Source organism: Haliotis asinina, chromosome 5, assembly GCF_037392515.1.
Source record: "Haliotis asinina isolate JCU_RB_2024 chromosome 5, JCU_Hal_asi_v2, whole genome shotgun sequence".
Taxonomy (NCBI): domain Eukaryota; kingdom Metazoa; phylum Mollusca; class Gastropoda; order Lepetellida; family Haliotidae; genus Haliotis; species Haliotis asinina.
In genome coordinates this window covers 40,724,141-40,743,718 of record NC_090284.1, presented here as the reverse complement: position 1 = coordinate 40,743,718, position 19,578 = coordinate 40,724,141, and the positions used below count along the sequence as shown (strand labels likewise).

General features: G+C 41.0%; 1 protein-coding gene across 2 annotated transcripts in view; it reads left to right on the top strand.

Annotated features, from left to right (window-relative positions):
- Positions 1 to 15,626, top strand: part of LOC137283482 (TATA-binding protein-associated factor 172-like) — a 46,101-nt gene extending 30,475 nt beyond the window's left edge. Inside the window, exons 21-39 of one of the 2 annotated variants that reach the window (XM_067815007.1) lie at positions 1,919 to 1,986; positions 2,399 to 2,488; positions 2,928 to 3,060; positions 3,747 to 3,844; positions 4,157 to 4,358; positions 4,755 to 4,903; positions 5,874 to 6,026; positions 6,221 to 6,358; positions 7,457 to 7,608; positions 9,182 to 9,259; positions 9,439 to 9,502; positions 9,951 to 10,158; positions 10,708 to 10,952; positions 11,629 to 11,777; positions 12,212 to 12,370; positions 12,855 to 12,932; positions 13,487 to 13,616; positions 14,156 to 14,247; positions 14,565 to 15,626. In XM_067815007.1, the coding sequence (XP_067671108.1) occupies positions 1,919 to 1,986; positions 2,399 to 2,488; positions 2,928 to 3,060; positions 3,747 to 3,844; positions 4,157 to 4,358; positions 4,755 to 4,903; positions 5,874 to 6,026; positions 6,221 to 6,358; positions 7,457 to 7,608; positions 9,182 to 9,259; positions 9,439 to 9,502; positions 9,951 to 10,158; positions 10,708 to 10,952; positions 11,629 to 11,777; positions 12,212 to 12,370; positions 12,855 to 12,932; positions 13,487 to 13,616; positions 14,156 to 14,247; positions 14,565 to 14,832 (2,654 nt within the window). In that variant the 3' untranslated portion in view covers positions 14,833 to 15,626. Of the gene's footprint in view, positions 1 to 1,915; positions 1,987 to 2,398; positions 2,489 to 2,927; positions 3,061 to 3,746; positions 3,845 to 4,156; positions 4,359 to 4,754; positions 4,904 to 5,873; positions 6,027 to 6,220; positions 6,359 to 7,456; positions 7,609 to 9,181; positions 9,260 to 9,438; positions 9,503 to 9,950; positions 10,159 to 10,707; positions 10,953 to 11,628; positions 11,778 to 12,211; positions 12,371 to 12,854; positions 12,933 to 13,486; positions 13,617 to 14,155; positions 14,248 to 14,564 lie in introns of both variants that reach the window. The other variant, XM_067815006.1, reaches the window with a different exon arrangement.
- Positions 15,627 to 19,578: the final 3,952 nt, after the last annotated feature.

The following is a 19,578-nucleotide window of genomic DNA, read 5'->3' as shown; positions in this document are numbered from 1 at the left end:
GGACAGACGGTTCTCCATCCCACCTTTATCCACTATCCTGGGACGACATGATACTGAGGAGGAGTTCCTGTGTCCAGTCAGGGCTCTTAGATGCTATATCCAGAGGTCTGCCTCTAAGAGATGCTCACGGAAAAGGCTGTTTATCCCTTTTTTATCGTCTTGCATAAAAAGTAAACAGAAACACGATTGCCTTGTGGCTTCGTTTGACTATCCTGGCGGCATATGATGCCAAGAAACTTTCCCATCCAATGGCGAACAACCCCCATGAAAATAGAGCCCTGGCGTCCACCATGGCCCTCCACAGTAACTGTACGGTGCCATTATGGAGGGTTGTTTTTGGAAGTTGACCACCGTTTTTGCCTCACACTGCCTGAGGGACTTGGCGGTCGAGGACATGGAGGGGCTTCAGTCATTTGGCCTGTTGGTGGTTGCACAGCAACTCACCCGGCCTTCCGCCCATTAGGTAATTATGTTGTTCTTGCCATTGGTCTTAAGATTAACCTCACCCTCTGGGTGCATCGGTTTCTCTTTGGAGTTCCCTTGGGTTTTCCTTTGTCCTGTTTCCAGGTTTGCACTGTGACGTTTGGCATTCGTCTCCCCAGTCTCCTGTGCATGTGCATTGTCTGCTGAAGAGTTGAAGGTTCTCCGGAGTCCACACCCCATCTTCTCTGTCGAAGCCATATGCATAAGACCTATGGTAAGGTAAGTTAAAAATTTATTAAAGTCTAAATAATTTAGATATTTAAATACTTACCTTACCATAGAGCGGTGACTACCTCCCAACGCTGGATGCTCCTCCCCACTTTGGACTCTTTGGACCTTTTTTTTTTTTTCCTGCTGGCAGTAAAAGTGAATTTTGGTTTGCTCGTTTGCGCGAGGAGATCACGTCACTTCCGTGACTACATTCGTAGATTACACGAGGTAGCCATTCAGGGAATGGGGAATCAACGACTGTCTGATCTCTTCTAGCGAAGCTTGAGGTAATATGCAAAAGACCTATGGTAAGGTAAGTATCTAAATATTTAAAATATTTAGATTTAATAATTTTGAGCTGTTTGAAGCATGAGTATTGGATTGTACACTTTAGCCAACCTGTGTGAATCAGACAATTCGAATCTTTTATCTGTTATTTTCCCATAGGTGTTGTCTTAGTAAAGTCGCCACGATGTGATTCCCCTTCTTAATATTCACAGGGACTACATTTGAACATTTTGTCAAAATTTATTTATTGGAATGTGGGGCAAATTTATTCATTGCCTTTGCTGGATATGGCGGACGACAGAAGTAAAACTGAGTTATCTCCCTTCCTTCAATTTGATAAAACGTCTGTAATTTCCATGCATCATGCATAATCAGGGATGAGAAATTTCCGCGGATCCGCGGAAATCCGCGTTTTTTACATCCCCAGGGTCATTTTTCTGAAACGTCTAAATATATATACAGTGTTAATATTGATTTTAGAAGACATATTTAGTGTGTAAAATGCCAAAATCCCAGGAGCTTCCGGGGGGTTTCTCTCCCCTGGGCCCCCGACCAGGCTCCGCCCCCCAGACCCCCGACTACTTTTCAGCTGTAAATGAAAATTTCCATTCTCATCCCTGCATAATACAATGTTACTTGAGATATACACCAAGAAGTACCAAATGAGTTGCTATTGGTAGCGGGGTGTATTGCAGTACTCCTCACTTGTACATGGGGTGCATTGAAAATAATAGATGAGTGCTCAGCCAATCAGACAGCAACATTTTGCTTGAGGTAAGATATTGTAATTTGCCCTTGATTGAAGCAGTGTAACTGTATGTCATTCTAATCCAATTGACCAAGTTACATTGAGAATAACTGAGATGTACATGTGCAAGCATTGGAACATTATATAATCAGGTTGTATATTCTCAATCTCTCCATCTTCTATCAGCAGAACCACAGGCTCATGAGATGACATGTGATGTTCACACTGGCATTCTGACCCTGACAAACATGCAAAAGGTGAGAACACTGACGCTGATGTAGATCAAATTAAATTTTATCATATGAGATGAAAAAGTGGAATGTTCCAGCTGTAACACAACTTCTTGTGAATAGTTGTGTTTACCCATGTGAATCAGTGGTGATACAATGTTTGACATACCCCACTGCCCGCAACTCAACCTGGCTCAGTGATCAACACAATAACTGAAGTTCCACAATGTTGATGCTTCATGGCATATAGTCACCAAGGTTAAAGAACTTCAGCTCAACATCAGTTGGCTTTTACTCTCTATTCTGACCTGGGAATACCCAACAGGCGAGAAACACGAACACCTGTTCTGACCTAGAAAAGCCACAGGATGAAAACGAAAGTTGTCATGAACAAACATTTTCGTTCTCTTATGATGACACTCTTTCCTTGTCCTCACAGGCCCCGGAGCGTAGTCGGAGATGGTACAAACGCAGCGTCAGTGTAAAAGTGGACGCTGAAGGAACTTGTGAAAACAACACAGAGGTCGAGGTCAGCAAGTTGTTCAGAATAAATCATGTGGTAACAGTGTAATTCCAGTTTAAATCCTTTTCTTTGTCTGGTAGTTATCCACACAATATATCACATGTTGACATTTACTTTCGACCAGGCTTTGCACATGATGTTTAAACATAAATGACACTTACTTTTCTAATATCATGATGTTTGACTCATGTTTTTAGACCATCTGAACGTTTTTGTCTGTACATGAGGGTTGTATTGTCCATGGCACACAGTGGTACTGTCGCTATGAGTTTATGATTATGCTCCAAGATTTGCTGACACCATATTCCCATATACGGTGATGTGAATACACAAAATGTGTAACACTTAAAGTTTCCTTCCAGACAGCTTAACACAATAACTGAAACACTCTCTAGGGCATATTTAAGCCAAACTGTTACTTCATAGCAGGATACTCTGTTGACAGAAGCAGCTCCGGATACAACGCCAGGGGGCAGAGAGTGCCTTGTTCACAATATGTCAACATTTTGGTCAAACCCTGCCAGACAATGCTCCTTCACTCTGGGAAACCTGTACTGCAGCATTCCAACATAGAATAGGTAGGTGGATGCTCCAATCCTACATAGAATAGGTAGGTGGATGCTCCAATCCTACATAGAATAGGTAGGTGGATGCTCCAATCCTACATAGAAAAGGTAGGTGGATGCTCCAATCCTACATAGAATAGGTAGGTGGATGCTCCAATCCTACATAGAATAGGTAGGTGGATGCTCCAATCCTACATAGAATAGGTAGGTGGATGCTCCAATCCTACATAGAATAGGTAGGTGGATGCTCCAATCCTACATAGAAAAGGTAGGTGGATGCTCCAATCCTACATAGAATAGGTAGGTAGACTCTGCATTCCTACATAGAATAGGTAGGTAGACTCTGCATTCCTACATAGAATAGGTAGGTAGACTCTGCATTCCTTTGTGCAGTGGATAAGTGGATGTTGCATTCCTGTTAGAATCAGTATGTGAACGCTACATTCCTGTGTGCAGTATGAAGGGAGACTCTGCATTCCTGTATAGAATAGATAGGTAGACGTTTGAATACATGCAGCATATAGGTACGCGAACATAACATTCCTACATCATTAGGTATTTCCTTATTTTTCAGGCTGAAGAATCAATATGAATGATATGCTGACATCATTTAGTGCATGCTGTAGATGTTTATATCTTCTGTTCACTGATCTAAAGATTTCCACCCTACTGATGTACTTCTTCTATTTCATTGACAGATAATAGCCAAAGTGTAGAATCAGCTCAAGAGTTGGTGAACTCTCTACAAGTATTGGAGACAATAGGTCCAGCTCTTCACAATGATCTCATAGACACTGTGAGTAACTCCATGCTTCAGCCCATGTTTATTTGTGTGCAGCTTAATGTGTTCGAGATACTTTTAACTTTGGAAACATTCTCTGATGTCATATTGTTTCATCATCGTTATAGAACTTGATGGGTCAAAAACGTTACTATGAAGTTTCTTAAACAGTCATCAAGCTGCCACTTATAGCCTGATAACCATGTAAGAATCTACGTCAAAACGTCACTATCTGCAATAAACAAGTTGTATGCTTCAACCCGACACAACTCGTCCTGATTCACTGCTGAATCTGAATCTATTTAATTCATTCATTGACCGTTGCAGATATTTAGTCGTCTGGAATCCATTAGGTCCTGTGTTGAGAGCAAATACACAGGCGTGCGGCACATGGCAGCCCGATGTTTCGCCATGTTGACGCAGCTGCGCACCACGGTGTTGATGATGTTCATCATTGATGAGATACTGCTGATGCTTGGAGCTACAGATAGTGAGATGAAGAGACAGGGGGCGGTAGAGACCTTTGCCAGTATCCTTAAGTTGAAGAAGCATAGTACAGACTGCTTAACATGACATATATATATATATATATTGTGGAATGATGAATATATGAAAGTGTCAGGTATGAAAGAATGTAAGCATACAGAATATGTCAGCAAGATTCATGCAGTCATTGAATGCTTGGAAGGTTTTGTACTCTAGTAATAGTAATATATTTCATGGCCTTGCTTCAAACGTACTGCCACCTGTAATAGTCATTGAACTTTCTGATCAATTTATTTTGTGAGCTATGTTTGATTTCATTGTTTGCTGATGATGTCGGATGGAAAATGTTAAGTGTAATGTTGAGAATATTCATTTTTGTCGAAAAAGTTGAGAATGGGGTATTGGTTTCTTAATGTGTTAAAATCCTTAACACTGGTAGACGTCATCGATGTGCTGGGGATGGAGCTGGTGCCATATGTAGTGCTGCTGGTTGTGCCAATCCTGGGACGTATGTCTGACCAGAATGAGGCTGTACGCCTGATGGCTACATACTGCTTTGCTTCTCTCATCAGGCTCATGCCCCTTGAGGTGAGCATTAGAACACTGGAATCTTCAGCAACTTATGTAGAAAGAGGCAACTAATGAGATGAGGTGGTCTGGCTCACTGACTTGTTGACAATTGTCAAATATCCCAGTTGCATAGAATGATTCTCATGCTGTTGATCACTAGATTGTGTTGTCCAGACATTCCAGATTGCTGCCATATATCTGGAATATTGCTGAGTGTGTTTATCAACAAACAAAACTAGAACCCTGGAGTCACAGGGCATCGCATTGTCTCAGGGCCTCTTTCACTCACTCACTGAATACTTTGATGAAACAAGGAACTTGCATAGTGCTATTCACAGTGGTAAAATATGCCCAATGAACCTTGACCACTGTTCAGTTCAAATTGATGTTTTATGTGGCAGCAAGTTTCTTGATAGAGCATGTCTCTCTTTCAAAGGCACTGAAAACTGACTAACCTTGATTGTCACTTGTTGTGAAGCTTCAGGTTTGGGGCGAGTTACATATCTAACTACTTTAGATACATACACAACCTGTGAAGGTCCGGGTTAGAATACTGGCCTTCAGGAAGCCATACTTCTCACGAGAGGCAACTGACGGGATCAGGTGGTCAGACTCACAACTTGGTTGACACATGTCATCAGTTCCCAACTGCAAAGACCATTGCCTATACTGTTGATCGCTGGGTTGTCTTGTCCAGACTTGATGATTTACAGACCGCCGCCTTACAGCTGGAATATTGCTGTGCACAGCGTAAAACTGAAGATTCAGTTTTGATGAAAAGGCCAACTAAGGGGGTAGTTTGGTCATTCTCATCGACTTGGTAGAGAGGTTTCATCCCAACTGTCTAGATCACTGCTCATGTTACTGGATTGTCTGATCCAGACTCAATTATTTACAGACTGCTGCCATATAGCTGGAATATTGCTAGGTGTGGCATTAAGCAACAAACAAACAAACAGAAACAAACATGCTGTGTCCACTACTTCAGGCTGGCATCCCTGACCCACCTGAGATGACAGCTACGATGGTGGCAAGGAAGGAGAAGGAAAGGCAGTTCCTGGAGCAGCTGATGGACAGCTCCAAACTCAAGAGCTACGAAATCTCCGTCCCCATCTTGGCTGAACTTCGCAAGTATCAGCAGGTAGGCATGCCAGGATCACAGTGACTACTGATCTGGTGTTCAGTGATCAGATTTGGTCCAAGCTTGTTGGAAGAGCCAAATTAAGAGGACTGCATGTGACGTCTCTGATGACCTGCCTAACTGCTGTGTTAAGGCTAAACAAATATTCCTGATCATGATTGCCATTGCATCTGAAAATGTACATTAACCTTCAGGATGGCGTGAACTGGCTGGCTTTCCTCAACAAGTACCAGCTGCACGGCATCCTGTGTGATGACATGGGGCTGGGGAAGACCCTACAGTCCATCTGTATCCTGTCCAGCGACCACCTCCGCCGGGAACAGGAATATGCGGTGAGTCTCACGTCATGGTCATGCTGGTTATCATTGTAGTTCAGGTGAATTCAGGACATGGAGGCAGACAACCAACAGATAGTTGAGTTTATACTTGTTAGCAGCCATCACATTGATTGAAACATATTTTATTCAATTAAGAAACGGATTGGGCGGAAGTTATTCAACTTAAATGAGCCTTCTTACAACAGTATAGTACAACAATGTTCGACAAAGGAAAAAGATATGTACAGAGTTATTTAAGTTCTCAAGTGTTATGGCAGTAGATATGTACAGGTTTAAAAACATTCTGATTTTCTTCGAGCAAGAGACCTGCATTGCCATTTAAGACAAGATTAACATCATAAAGATTCTGAATTAAAATAGGTCCCTAACTGGAAAATTGCTGAGTGAAATAACAAAGAAATAGATATATGAAGGTGTACGTGTACCTGAAGCTTATTTTGTCAATTGATGTATATTTTGGGGATAGTTGGGACTGATAATGTAAATAGATAAATGACTCATGTTGATGTCTAAAATAGCTGATTGTGTGTCACTGTATAAGATGATGAGGGTTGCCATTTATGTTATCACCTTATTGGTTTGTTAAGACTTCCATTAGCTGTCAGTAGTCTTACATGCTGACCATTATATTTTTAGCTTGGAACCATTGACAGTCTTGAGACCCGTCAAGATATCGCGTAGAATACGTCTTCAACAACCCCTGCTTGCCACAAAAGGCAACTATGCTTGTCATAAGAGGTGACCAATTTGATCGCTGACTTGGTGGACACATGTCATCGGTTCCCAGTTGTGCAGATCAATGGTCATGCTGTTCATCACTGGATTGTCCGGCCCAGACTCGATTTTTTTTTTTAAACAGATTGCCACCACGTAGCTTTAATATTGCTGTGTGCAGCGTAAAACTAAACCCACTCACTTGCTCACTCACATGAAAGGTCTTGAATTTTGTGATGTTATCAAACAAATTCTGTCCTAGTCATATGGATCTTCAGAAATCCAGACGAAAGTGTGTGTAGATGACCAAGCCGAGTTTTGCTTGCTGTTGAAGTGGATACTATGCATCTAAATGAGATGTTCTACTTTTCATGACAGAAATCTTCAAGTCCAGACAGCTTACCTCTCCCATCTATTGTTGTGTGTCCACCCACATTGGTGGGCCACTGGGTTTACGAGGTGAAGAAGTTTGTTGACAAGCAGTATCTGAACCCTCTCATGTATGCTGGCCCTCCTGGAGAAAGACAGAGGTAAATACCTGCAGTGAGAATGAAATAAATATCCTCAGGGCTGGAAGAAATAGAGGTAGATACAAGCAGGGATGGGACAGTTGGGATAGAAACAACAACAGAAATTTTTAGGTGAGGTAAATGCCAGCAGGTTTATGGGATGAGCTGGAGGTGAATGCCAGCAGGTATATGGGGCAAGGTGGAGGTGAATGTCAGCAGGTATATGGGGCAAGGTGGAGGTGAATGTCAGCAGGTATATGGGGCAAGGTGGAGGTGAATGCCAGCAGGTATATGGGGATGAGGTGGAGGTAAATTCCATCAGGTATATGGGGCAAGGTGGAGGTGAATTCCATCAGGTATATGGGGTGAAGTGGAGGTAAATGCCAGCAGGTATATGGGGCAAGGTGGAGGTGAATTCCATCAGGTATATGGGGTGAAGTGGAGGTAAATGCCAGCAGGTATATGGGGCAAGGTGGAGGTGAATTCCAGCAGGTATATGGGGCAAGGTGGAGGTGAATTCCAGCAGGTATATGGGGCAAACTGGAGGTAAATGCCAGCAGGTATATGGGGCAAGGTGGAGGTGAATTCCATCAGGTATATGGGGCAAACTGGAGGTAAATGCCAGCAGGTATATGGGGCAAGGTGGAGGTGAATTCCAGCAGGTATATGGGGCAAGGTGGAGGTGAATTCCAGCAGGTATATGGGGCAAACTGGAGGTAAATGCCAGCAGGTATATGGGGCAAGGTGGAGGTGAATTCCATCAGGTATATGGGGTGAAGTGGAGGTGAATGCCAGCAGGTATATGGGGCAAGGTGGAGGTAAATGCCAGCAGGTATATGGGGCAAGGTGGAGGTAAATGCCAGCAGGTATATGGGGCAAGGTGGAGGTGAATTCCATCAGGTATATGGGGTGAAGTGGAGGTAAATGCCAGCAGGTATATGGGGCAAGGTGGAGGTGAATTCCATCAGGTATATGGGGTGAAGTGGAGGTAAATGCCAGCAGGTATATGGGGCAAGGTGGAGGTGAATTCCATCAGGTATATGGGGCAAACTGGAGGTAAATGCCAGCAGGTATATGGGACAAGGTGGAGGTGAATTCCATCAGGTATATGGGGTAAGGTGGAGGTAAATGCCAGTAGTTGTGTGGGGATGAGGTGGAGATAAATACCAGTAGGTATATGGGGCAAAGTGGAGATAGATACCAGTAGGTATATGGGGCAAAGTGGAGATAAATACCAGTAAGTATATGGGGCAAAGTGGAGATAAATACCAGTAGGTATATGGGGATGAGGTGGAGGTATATGCCAGCAGGTATATAAGGCAAGGTGGAGGTAAATGCCAGCAAGTATATGGGGCAAAGTGGAGATAAATACCAGTAGGTATATGGGAATGAGGTGGAGGTAAATGCCATCAGGTATGTGAGGTGAAGTGGAGGTCAATATCAGCAGGTATACTGGTTGACGTGAAGGTCAGTATCAGGTATATCTGGTGAGATGGAGGTTATTTTATATAATAGTATATATAATTATTTATTGAAGTAGATGTTGTAAACGAATGGGGCTTGAAAGCATGATCAGTCTTCCATCCTTCTTCAGATTGCAGAAGAAAGTGAAGAAGCACAATCTGATTGTTGCCTCCTACGATGTGGTCAGGAACGACATAGACTTCTTCAGGTGAGCTACTACTCAGAAACTACACCAAACATTATTAATACAAGACAGAGGTACTTACAGATCATAAATACTATTCCTCTATTAATCATGGTCATGAGAACATTTTATTGTCTGATCTTTCCTGTATTTGTTGTAGTGGCTACACACCACAGAAGACTTACATATTTTTTTTTCCACAGCACCATCAACTGGAACTATTGTATACTTGATGAAGGTCATATAATCAGGAATGGAAAGACTAAGGTACGTGTTAGGATTATGTTACATAACCAGTCAGAGAACAGTGCTAGGATCTTGTAAAAGGTATTCTTACTGTAACCATTAACCACCCTGGGAACCAAGGGTCTTTTTACTCTTTATTTCGAAGAGGCATAGATGTGTGTACTTGTGATGGCTGATACAAGTGGTTCCCAACACAGAAACAACTTAATACGTTGGTCACACTTACTGATTTGGTATATTTTGAAAGATGCTTTTGTATCGATCACTATCATAATAAGTGATAAAGCCACAAGCCACCACCATATAGCTGAAATATTACTGATTTAGGCATTGACTGTACTACAGATCTCACTATTGTCCAAAAGAGAATCGAATGTATTGTTGTGAATCACTTTTCCCATGAAACTGATGTGGTACAGGTCAGATACATGGGGAGTAAATTGAACCTACCCTCTCTCTACCTGTCCAGCTGTCTAAAGCAGTGAAAATGTTGGTGTGCAACCACCGCTTGATTCTGTCCGGAACGCCAATACAGAACAATGTCCTGGACCTGTGGTCTCTCTTTGACTTCCTTATGCCGGGATTCCTGGGCACTGAGCGGCAGTTCCAGGCCCGGTATGGGAAACCCATCCTGCAGAGTCGGGACGCCAAGAGCACAACCAAGGAACAGGAGGCAGGTAGGGTGAATCTCTAATACTGTGTAGCATTTCCCTGCCAACTTGTTGCAAACATGTAGTGGTGCTCATAGTTTCATAATTTGGTTGCTTGCAATAGTAATGTTATCAAAATATAGTTTACTGGTACCATGTGTGTTGTGTAGTAGTATTTGTTTATACACAAAATGCTTAAAGTTGAGCACGATTAATAGCTGAGGTGAAAAAAAGGTATAGAACATATTCTGGTATGGCTTCTTCTGCAGATTATCATGCTACAGGTGACATCTGTAAACATAGCTGTTCTCATCACTAAATACTGGGATATTACCAATGTGGCATAAAATTGAAACTCACAAGTGGTGTTTGAATAGGTGTCCATGGTCATATAGTAATGAACTTTGGCATCTTTGATTTATGCCCAGTAATGTTAGGAGATGGCTGATAGGTAATGAGGTTCTTAGAAAGTAATCTGGTGTTGATTTAGGAACAAGAACTCACATTGTACAGAACTTCCGATTTTAGTAGCATATATGGAACTTCTTTCACCATATATTATTATGTATGTTGCAGGTGCGCTGGCTATGGAGTCTCTACACCGACAGGTTCTACCCTTTGTGCTGCGTCGCCTAAAGGAGGATGTGCTGCAGGATCTGCCTCCCAAGATCATCCAGGACTACTACTGCGACCTCAGTCCCCTCCAGGTGGAGCTGTATGAAGACTTCGCACGCTCACGTGTCAAGAAGGGTATTGACGAGACCCTGCAGGATGATACAGACAAGAAAGTTAACTCTCAGGGAACTACTCATATATTCCAAGTATGTGACTTGCTTTGTATTTCATGTTTGGGTGTCAAGTTTGTCATGGATCACAAATGTCTGCTATTCAAAACAGTCTGTTCGTTGAAAGGGTGGCCATTTTCAGTCTAGGACTAGACAATGTAATCACTGACTTGTGTTACTCCAAGATATTGTATGTGTGCAGATTTGGTATTCATGAACTGCTAGGTGGAAGTACAAAGTACGTACACTTTTGGAATACTGAACTGACTGATTAGCAAGGACTGACAAAATGACAAATGTCCTGTTAAGGCATTGTTAAAGTAGAAGAATGTGTAAAAGTTACCAGTGTTGTGTGTTGGAAAAGTGGCCAGACAGACAGAGCCACAATTACCTGTTGAGGGGCATGGCAGTTATATCAGGATCTGCTTGTTGTGTGTGTCAAGATTCACACCAGTGTGGATCCTAAGTTGTCACGTTGTGTTGCACCAAAGTGGAAAAGCTGGGTCCCTAACTCACTGAAGGTGCAGACAGAAAGGAGTGCCAAAGGTTGGGTTATCTACTCTGTGGCACGATTCACTGAAAACAGGTCCAATGTCATGGCACACCAGGACACATGTATCTACACGGACAAATCATTGTCTCATTGACTATGTAGACTCTTGACTGTGTAGACTGAGGATGAAGATGTTGACTGTTGACGTTTCCTTGCCAGGCTTTGCAGTATCTACGGAAGGTGTGCAATCACCCAGCCCTCGTGCTCAACACCAACCACCCCAAGTATGAGTCCGTCTGTCAGAACCTCAAACAGCAGAACTCATCCCTGAAGGATCTCACTCATGCCCCCAAACTCACAGCACTCAAGTAAGTCTGTCTCTTGTCCTATATTTGCAGACTTCAAGCTAGTGTCTCTCTGTTGTCCCAAACTGTCAGACTTCAGGCTAGTCTCAGTCTCTTGTCCCAAACTGTCAGACATCAAGCTAGTGTCTCTCTGTTGTCCCAAATTGTCTGACTTCAGGCTAGTCTCTTTTTCCATACATAGCAGTCAGGAATGTCTCAGTGTCTAGTCACAACCTTCAACTAACATTGATGAAATTTACCAAATTCCTACTATTTTTTCCGAAAAGTGTCAGATTCATTGTTCATGTGAATACAGAATTACTGCATTTATTTATTGCAATAACCCTTGATCATTCCTTGTGATCCATCCCATATCATGGCTGTTGATAGAGTACTTCTACAGTGCTATAGTGTACTTCATGTGGCAACATTTTGACAGATATGCTGTTATATTGCAGACAATTACTGAATGACTGTGGTATCGGTGTGCCCGTGTCAACACCAGGGGGCAGCACTGGTCACCTCGGTACAGATGTACCTGTTGTCAACCAGCATCGAGTGCTGCTGTTCTGTCAACTCAAAGGCATGCTGGATATAGTGGAGAAAGATTTGCTCAAGTAGGTTTGGAAGTACTTTCAATACTGTTATAAATCAATATGTTTGCTGTGTGGAATCTAAAGAGCAATGTGTCAGTCATATGGTAAGAGACACATGAAAAGATGGGTTACATGGTACTGCATTGGTAAACCAGCTCATCATCACTAATATAATTCTATACCCATAAAACATCTGTGCTTCAGTACGACACCCTGATTTCAGTGAACATCCCAGCAAGAATTAAACATCCTGGGAGCAGTAAAACATTCTTGCAGGAGTAATATATTACTGGCATCTGTACAACAGTCTGTGACGTCAGTAAAACATTCTGGCAGGAATAATGTATTCCTGGCATCTGTAAAACATTCTGTGGCTTCAGTAAAACATTCTGGCAGGAGTAAAACAACACAGATTCATCACATTTTGACTGTGACAAACACTTGTCTGCACCAGTTGTTCAACCTGATGTCTATCATTGTGAGTTGCTCATACATTATGTTCCAGATGTCAGTTGCCGTCTGTTACCTACCTGCGTCTAGATGGCAGTGTCCCTGCTGGATCCAGACATGACATTGTACACAGGTCAGTCACTTACTGCACTACTGATGCTTCATCATCTAACTCAGTATCCTCTTACAAACTAGACTGAAAATCCGGCTTAGAATTGATCTTCAGCAATTCATGCCTGTCATAAGACCCAACTAACAGGATCAGGGGTCAGGCTTGCTGACTTGCTTGGCAGATGTCATCGGTTCTCAAATTCCATAGACTGATGCCTATTATGTTGAACACTGAATTGTCTTTGTTGATTTATAAACTCTCTGAGCACAGTAGAATTATTTTCACTATTGAAATTACAACTATCAAAATACCTACCAAGAAAAGGAATTATACACTGACCGTAATGTGTTATTGAGTTAATGGGGATTATAAAATAGGATCCAGTGAAAAGCCATGTTATAACTGTTCTTTAGCAATCCATGCTTGTCGAAAGGGGATCGGGTGGTCATGCTCCCCAATTTGGGTGACACATCATATCTCAGTTTTGTAGATTGATATTGACCACTGAATTGTCTGATTATAAAAAACAACCAACAAATGAATGTAAACCAGGATTCAATCTCATGATATTTCAGATTCAACAATGATCCATCTATAGACATGCTACTGCTCACCACCCATGTGGGAGGGCTGGGCCTCAACTTGACCGGGGCCGACACGGTTATATTTGTGGAGCATGACTGGAACCCTATGAAGGATTTGCAGGTTTGTACAACTCAGACTGTGACAGAAAAAGCCCAAACAGATATATTCTTTCTATTCCTAGTTATTTATTAGTCTGCAAGGTAATGGATGAAAAGACTTGCAAAGTAAAGACCTAACAATCGAGTCCAAGGGTTACCCTTCAAGCAGTCAGTTGTAATTATCCCAACTTAGTGCTCAGAATAAGCAGGATTAATGTTGTTTAGATGACGTTCTTTGTGTGGCAGTACTCTAAGAGATCAATGCAGAGTGTTTTCCATCCAAATTTTCATCACACTGAAGTGACAGACTAACAGTGATTTTGATGTATTCAATCATAATGCTTTTAACAGTCCTTTGAAATGCACTGTATCAACCTTTCAAGGTTGAATAATTAGGAGACAGCTTTTGATTTGAAAGTGACTGGTCAATTGCAAGGTCATTCTGAAGGGGCCTGGAAATGTTCTCACATCTTTGTTTAGATGTAGTGAAGTCTAATTTTGATGACATGATGGTAGCCTTTAGACGTCAAGAGTTGTTCAATATGTTCGTTCATGTTGCAGGCTATGGATAGAGCTCATCGTATTGGTCAGAAGAAAGTGGTAAACGTTTACCGTCTTATCACCCGTGGCACACTGGAGGAGAAGATCATGGGGTAAGCGGTTCTTGTTTAGGGGAGGAGGGCTGACTGAGTTTGGTATTACCCCTTTTTGGGCAGTATTTCAGCAATGTCTGGAGGGGGACACCAGAAATGGGCTTCACACATTGCACTCATGTGATCATGTGGGAATCCGGGTGTTGGGTGTGACAAATGAACACTTTAAGCACTAAGCTACAAGGTCATGTTTTCTAGAGGTTGAGATTATGAGGAAAGGTGGATCATGTTTACTGTGATAAGGGAACATCTCCATATGACTCCTGTGTGAATCTCACTATGCAGCATCTCTTAACTGACTTCCTTCTTGGCTTCAGTCTTCAGAAGTTCAAGTTGACAATAGCCAACACAGTGATAACACAGGACAACTCCAGCCTCCAGACCATGGGCACTGACCAGCTGCTTGATCTTTTCACCCTGGGGGATAAGAAGAAGGGGGAGAGTGCAGCCAGTGCAGCCAAGGACAGCAGCCTCAAGCGGGAGACCATGAGAAGCATCCTGGAGAACCTGGGAGACCTCTGGGATGAGAAGCAATATGAGAATGAATTCAACTTGGACAACTTCATGAAATCTTTAGCCAAGTAGTCTCTATTTGTGGTCTGCTGGTTTTGTGAAGTTTCTGGCCTGAGAGCTCTCTAGGTGTGATATGCTGGTTTTAAGATGTCTGTGGCCAGAGTTCTCCATATGTGTTCTGCTGGCTTCAAGACGTCTCTGGCCAGAGAGCTCTCCATGTGTAATCTGCTGGCTTCAGGATGTCTCTGGTCAGAGAGCTCTCCATGTGCGATCTGCTGGCTTCAAGATGGCAGTTCTGATAAGCTTAGTTTACAATATATCCAAACAGTTCTTAGAACAAACCCAAACCCAACAGTGATATTAAGAAGAAAGAACATCACTAATAATATGAAGAGTTAATCATATTATTAGCTAATCCCCATTTGTACATAATCTCATCACAGTACAGAACACCTGTCTTTTTAAGAATGACTGGGTCAGTATTTATTTGGATGAAAATAGGCATTCAATGCCAATATGTTCTTCAGCTCAGTAGCTAGTGGAATGATTTTCTGCTGCTTCACAATACCACTGTTTCAGCTTACATTCATGGTCCACAGATACTATGGTACATGTAATTCAACAGCATATTCCACCAGTCACTTCAAGATTGAAAAACAGATTCAGAATAGGCATGTACCTGTGTCAAGGTGACATTAAAAGATTCATGAAATTCTCTTGCAAAAAGGTGAATCACCCAACTTTTCCATGGCACTAATTAGTGTGTAGTGCCAGGACAGATTAACTGTAGAAATGGAAAAATAATATGGTCTTTTATATTTTTTACTTTTTTGTGCCTTTCTGGCCAAAAATCAAAATTAATTAAAATCTGCCAGTTGGTATAATTTCTTTTCATTCTCTTTGATGATGTAATGATGAGTTTACATGTACCATATCATATTGTGGATCATATTTTGAACTGTCAAGATCTTTGTGATAGCACAAGAAAATGTGAAGTGCCCTTCATGTTAAACTTACAACAACAGTAGAATATGAAATATTTCATGCCTGTTTCATGCACCGTTAAGAGTGACAGTTTCCATGAGGCATGCCTGGTGATAGGTAGAGACATGATTCTTTTCACTGTATATATTTGTATATATATGTATATATATTCGTCAGTCAGGTCACAGGTCAAGGTCATGTTTGGCTCCTTGAGTTCAATGTATGGTAAATATTCCATGATTTGTATGACATTTCTTGACAACATTATGCAACATTTGATTGTCCTGGCATTCAGGAATGTGTCATTTTAAGACAGGTGTTATTTTAATGAGTGTTTAAGGGAAATTTTATTTTAACATGAGAGTGAATTGCTTGGGTCTTGTGGACAGTTTTCTCTGAAAAGAATGATGGTCACAGTTGATTTATCATCCTAAGTTTCCTCAAAGGTCAAAACCTGCACCTCGTCTTCCACACCAAAGTAGGAACAGATCAGCACAGTGGTCTGAAGTGCCATTTTTCCCAGTGCAAGCCTTGTACAGCGGGTTTGAATCCCAGCTAGGTATATCATACCCATTCTTGTGGATTTCCTAGTGCCACACATTAACAACCTGCATCACTTTGTGTTTTCTGTCTGTAGTAAGCTGACTTTCAGTGACTTCATGTGAAATACCTTTTTAAATTAGTTTTAAGCGAGTTGATTCTGAAATGTGGGTTAAAAAGAGTGAGACCTTATATACCTTGGATGTAAGTACAATTATCAACATCAAAACATGACTGCAGGCTTAGTGTTTAATCAAAGAGTTTGCTTGTGTTAATAACTTGTGGACTTTTTCATGTATCATAGCAAGAAACATATATCTTAGGTATCTTAAAAAATTAAGCAGAGCAGTGGCAGCAGTACACCCTAGTGGCTGAAGCATTTGCTCATAGTGCCAAAGAGCAGGGTTAATTTCACCACATGTTCATGACGGGTGAAATCCATTTTCATGTTTCCTTGCAATGATATTGCTGAAAGATATTTTCCCCAACTGAAGTATACTACTCAGACTACAATTTAAAGGTCACTTGATGTTTTTATGGCTAATTAATTAGTCATGACATGTTCGCTATTATCATGCTCAAAGTGATGTTCTTTTACTTTCTCTGAGTGCTATATTTTCAGTCCTAATTACTGTAGATGACACACAATGGTCCGTAGGATCATGTCATTAGGTATTGTCATCAGAAGGTTGAACATTATTGACATAAAGGCCAGGGCCAGCCATTATGTGTAATGGTAGATCATGCCAGTGTAGTGTAGACTCATTAATGATATTCAGTTGTAGTGCCAGTTGTACATTGACAGAATAGCATAACTTGAAGCCCATGACTCAAAAGCCCCATATCAGATTTTTTACTCCAATGCAAATCATCACTGTGTAATTTGAATCAATTCCTACCCCAGAGATTACTGTCTTAGTCCTGAATGAAATTTGGACCCTTTGATCTTGAAGGATATGTGAATTCTTGAACCATTCATCTTTCTACTCTGATTCACTTCACATTCTTTGATTTGAAAGTGTTTATCTTATAAAACAAACAGCACATAAAACACCAATATTCAATGATATACCTTTTAGGTACAGTGATGCTTTCCAATGAGAGGATGTATATCCTCAAAACCAGACCTACCTTTTGTTATTTTCCATTGGGAAATACCTGTTTTTGTTTGTTGTTTTGAGATACACATCTATATTGACAGCTCCAAAATGATTTTCTTACTTTCTGAATTTGGTTGCCTATTCCCCTGACATCACTTCTGATAAGAAGGTTTGTCTGGTGTTCCTGCTGTGAATTATCCGAGAGTAATATCTCATTTTACATACAATGCAGTAGTCACAATGCTGTTAAAAGTATAACGATTAAAATGTCAGTGAAATTGGAAATGAAGGGAAAATTGCATTATCACACTATACAGGCAGTATTTGTGAACAACTGTTTTATATCCAGGAAGCATATGTATGTCACTACATGCATACATGGATGTAGTTGTAGCTCAGCTCCATTCTGAAATGGTCAGAGTGATGTAGAGCACTTCACCTGTAGTACAGGTTGTCTGTTCAAGGTGTTTTGGTGGATTTAGAGTTGTAATTGCAGTTTTGATGTTTGCTCCGTCCCTGAAGTTCAAACACCTGCTCATGACTATTTTACCAACTAAGACACGGTGAAATGTTACATTTGTCACTCAAAGTCCAGTGTAGACGGATGCTACTGATGTGAATCATTTGTTCAGTTGAAAACTAGATAATTTTTTATCCAAAAGACGATCTGTCTCATGTTTCAGTAAGTACAGGGGCATATCTATCAGGTGATGTATAGCCTAAACTAATACTGGTATCATGGTCTTATGCCAGTGGGAGCTGTCAGTAACAGGTTGCACACGTCTGTAGGACGTTTTCATTAGTCAATAGGTTGTCATTCATCCATGGGAGCTTGTCATTCATCCATTGGATTTTGTCATCCATTTATTGGAGGTTTTCATTTGTCAACAAGAGGTCAACATTTTCCTCAGTAGGAGGTTTTCATTCATCCATGGGGCTTTTTCATTTGTCAACAGGATATTTTCATTTGTCAATAGGACATTTTCATCTGTCAATAGGACATTGTCATTCGTCAATAGGACTTTGTCATCCATCAATAGGAAGTTGTCACTTATTCCAGTGGAAGGTCAGATCTCTGTTCTCTTGCATGTTCTACTTCATTCCACGACAGATACTCTGTTTACATGTATTTTGTTCCATTTCACAACATTGTTAACATGCATGTGCTTTAAGATATGGATGAATTGATTGCATGTGGCAGACAGTTGTTGAGAACAGGTGTGTTTTGTATGGATGACTGGACAAACTTGTTGTTCATGCTATTAACCATTTGTTTGGTCAAGACACAGTGATGTGTTATTAAGTATAATTGTGCTGACTTGTCAAACCTCCTCACTGTATGTTGTTTAGCAGTTGTGCTGCGAAAAAGGGAAATCATTATTTTGTTTGCTTCTCTGGTGGCTGAAATCAAACACAGCCAATATCAGAAGAAAAGTAGGCCTTTGATTGTTCAATTAATTGTCAAAAATATATTTTAAAAATGCATGGTTCCCATTAATGTTTTCCTTTGATCACCCTGTGTTATGTTTTATGTTAGGGTTGGGTGGGGTGTCTACAGAAAATGCCATACTAATTGAACCCAGATGCCATTCAAAATCATACCCAGGAATATAGATTTGTTGTTGAAGTTTGAGTGCTGAGAATTTATGTCAGTTAATGATTAGCTTGAAAAATTATAGTGGTTATTCTACACAATTCAACCCTGCTTTGGTGACAAATGCCTGCACTGTTCATAAGAAAATACTTTCACATATGCAGTGAAATCTCGTTAATCCGATATCATCTGTTGCACATTAATTTGTGCATTATTGAGGATATCGGGCTAAATAATTATGACTAAATTAAGTTGAATCAATTTGTTACCAACAAAAGCATTGGACAAATCCAATTGTCTGATAAACCGAATTTCGGATTAATGAGACTTGACTGTAATTTCCTGGTTCAGTATTTGGCGCTTTTACAAGTACTTACAGGTCATATTGATCTTTAACAGCTTAATATGGTAAATACAGTTTGAATATTAGATTCTATATTAATATTGCCACTTGTTCAGTTCTGTACTTGTCGAAGTGTTACCAGAGTCTTTTATCATTTCAAATTCACTTCCCCTGTAGCCGCCATATGGCTGGAATATTGCTGAGTGTGGTGTAAAAAAACTAAGCTCGCTCACTCACTCACTTCCCCTGTAGATAAC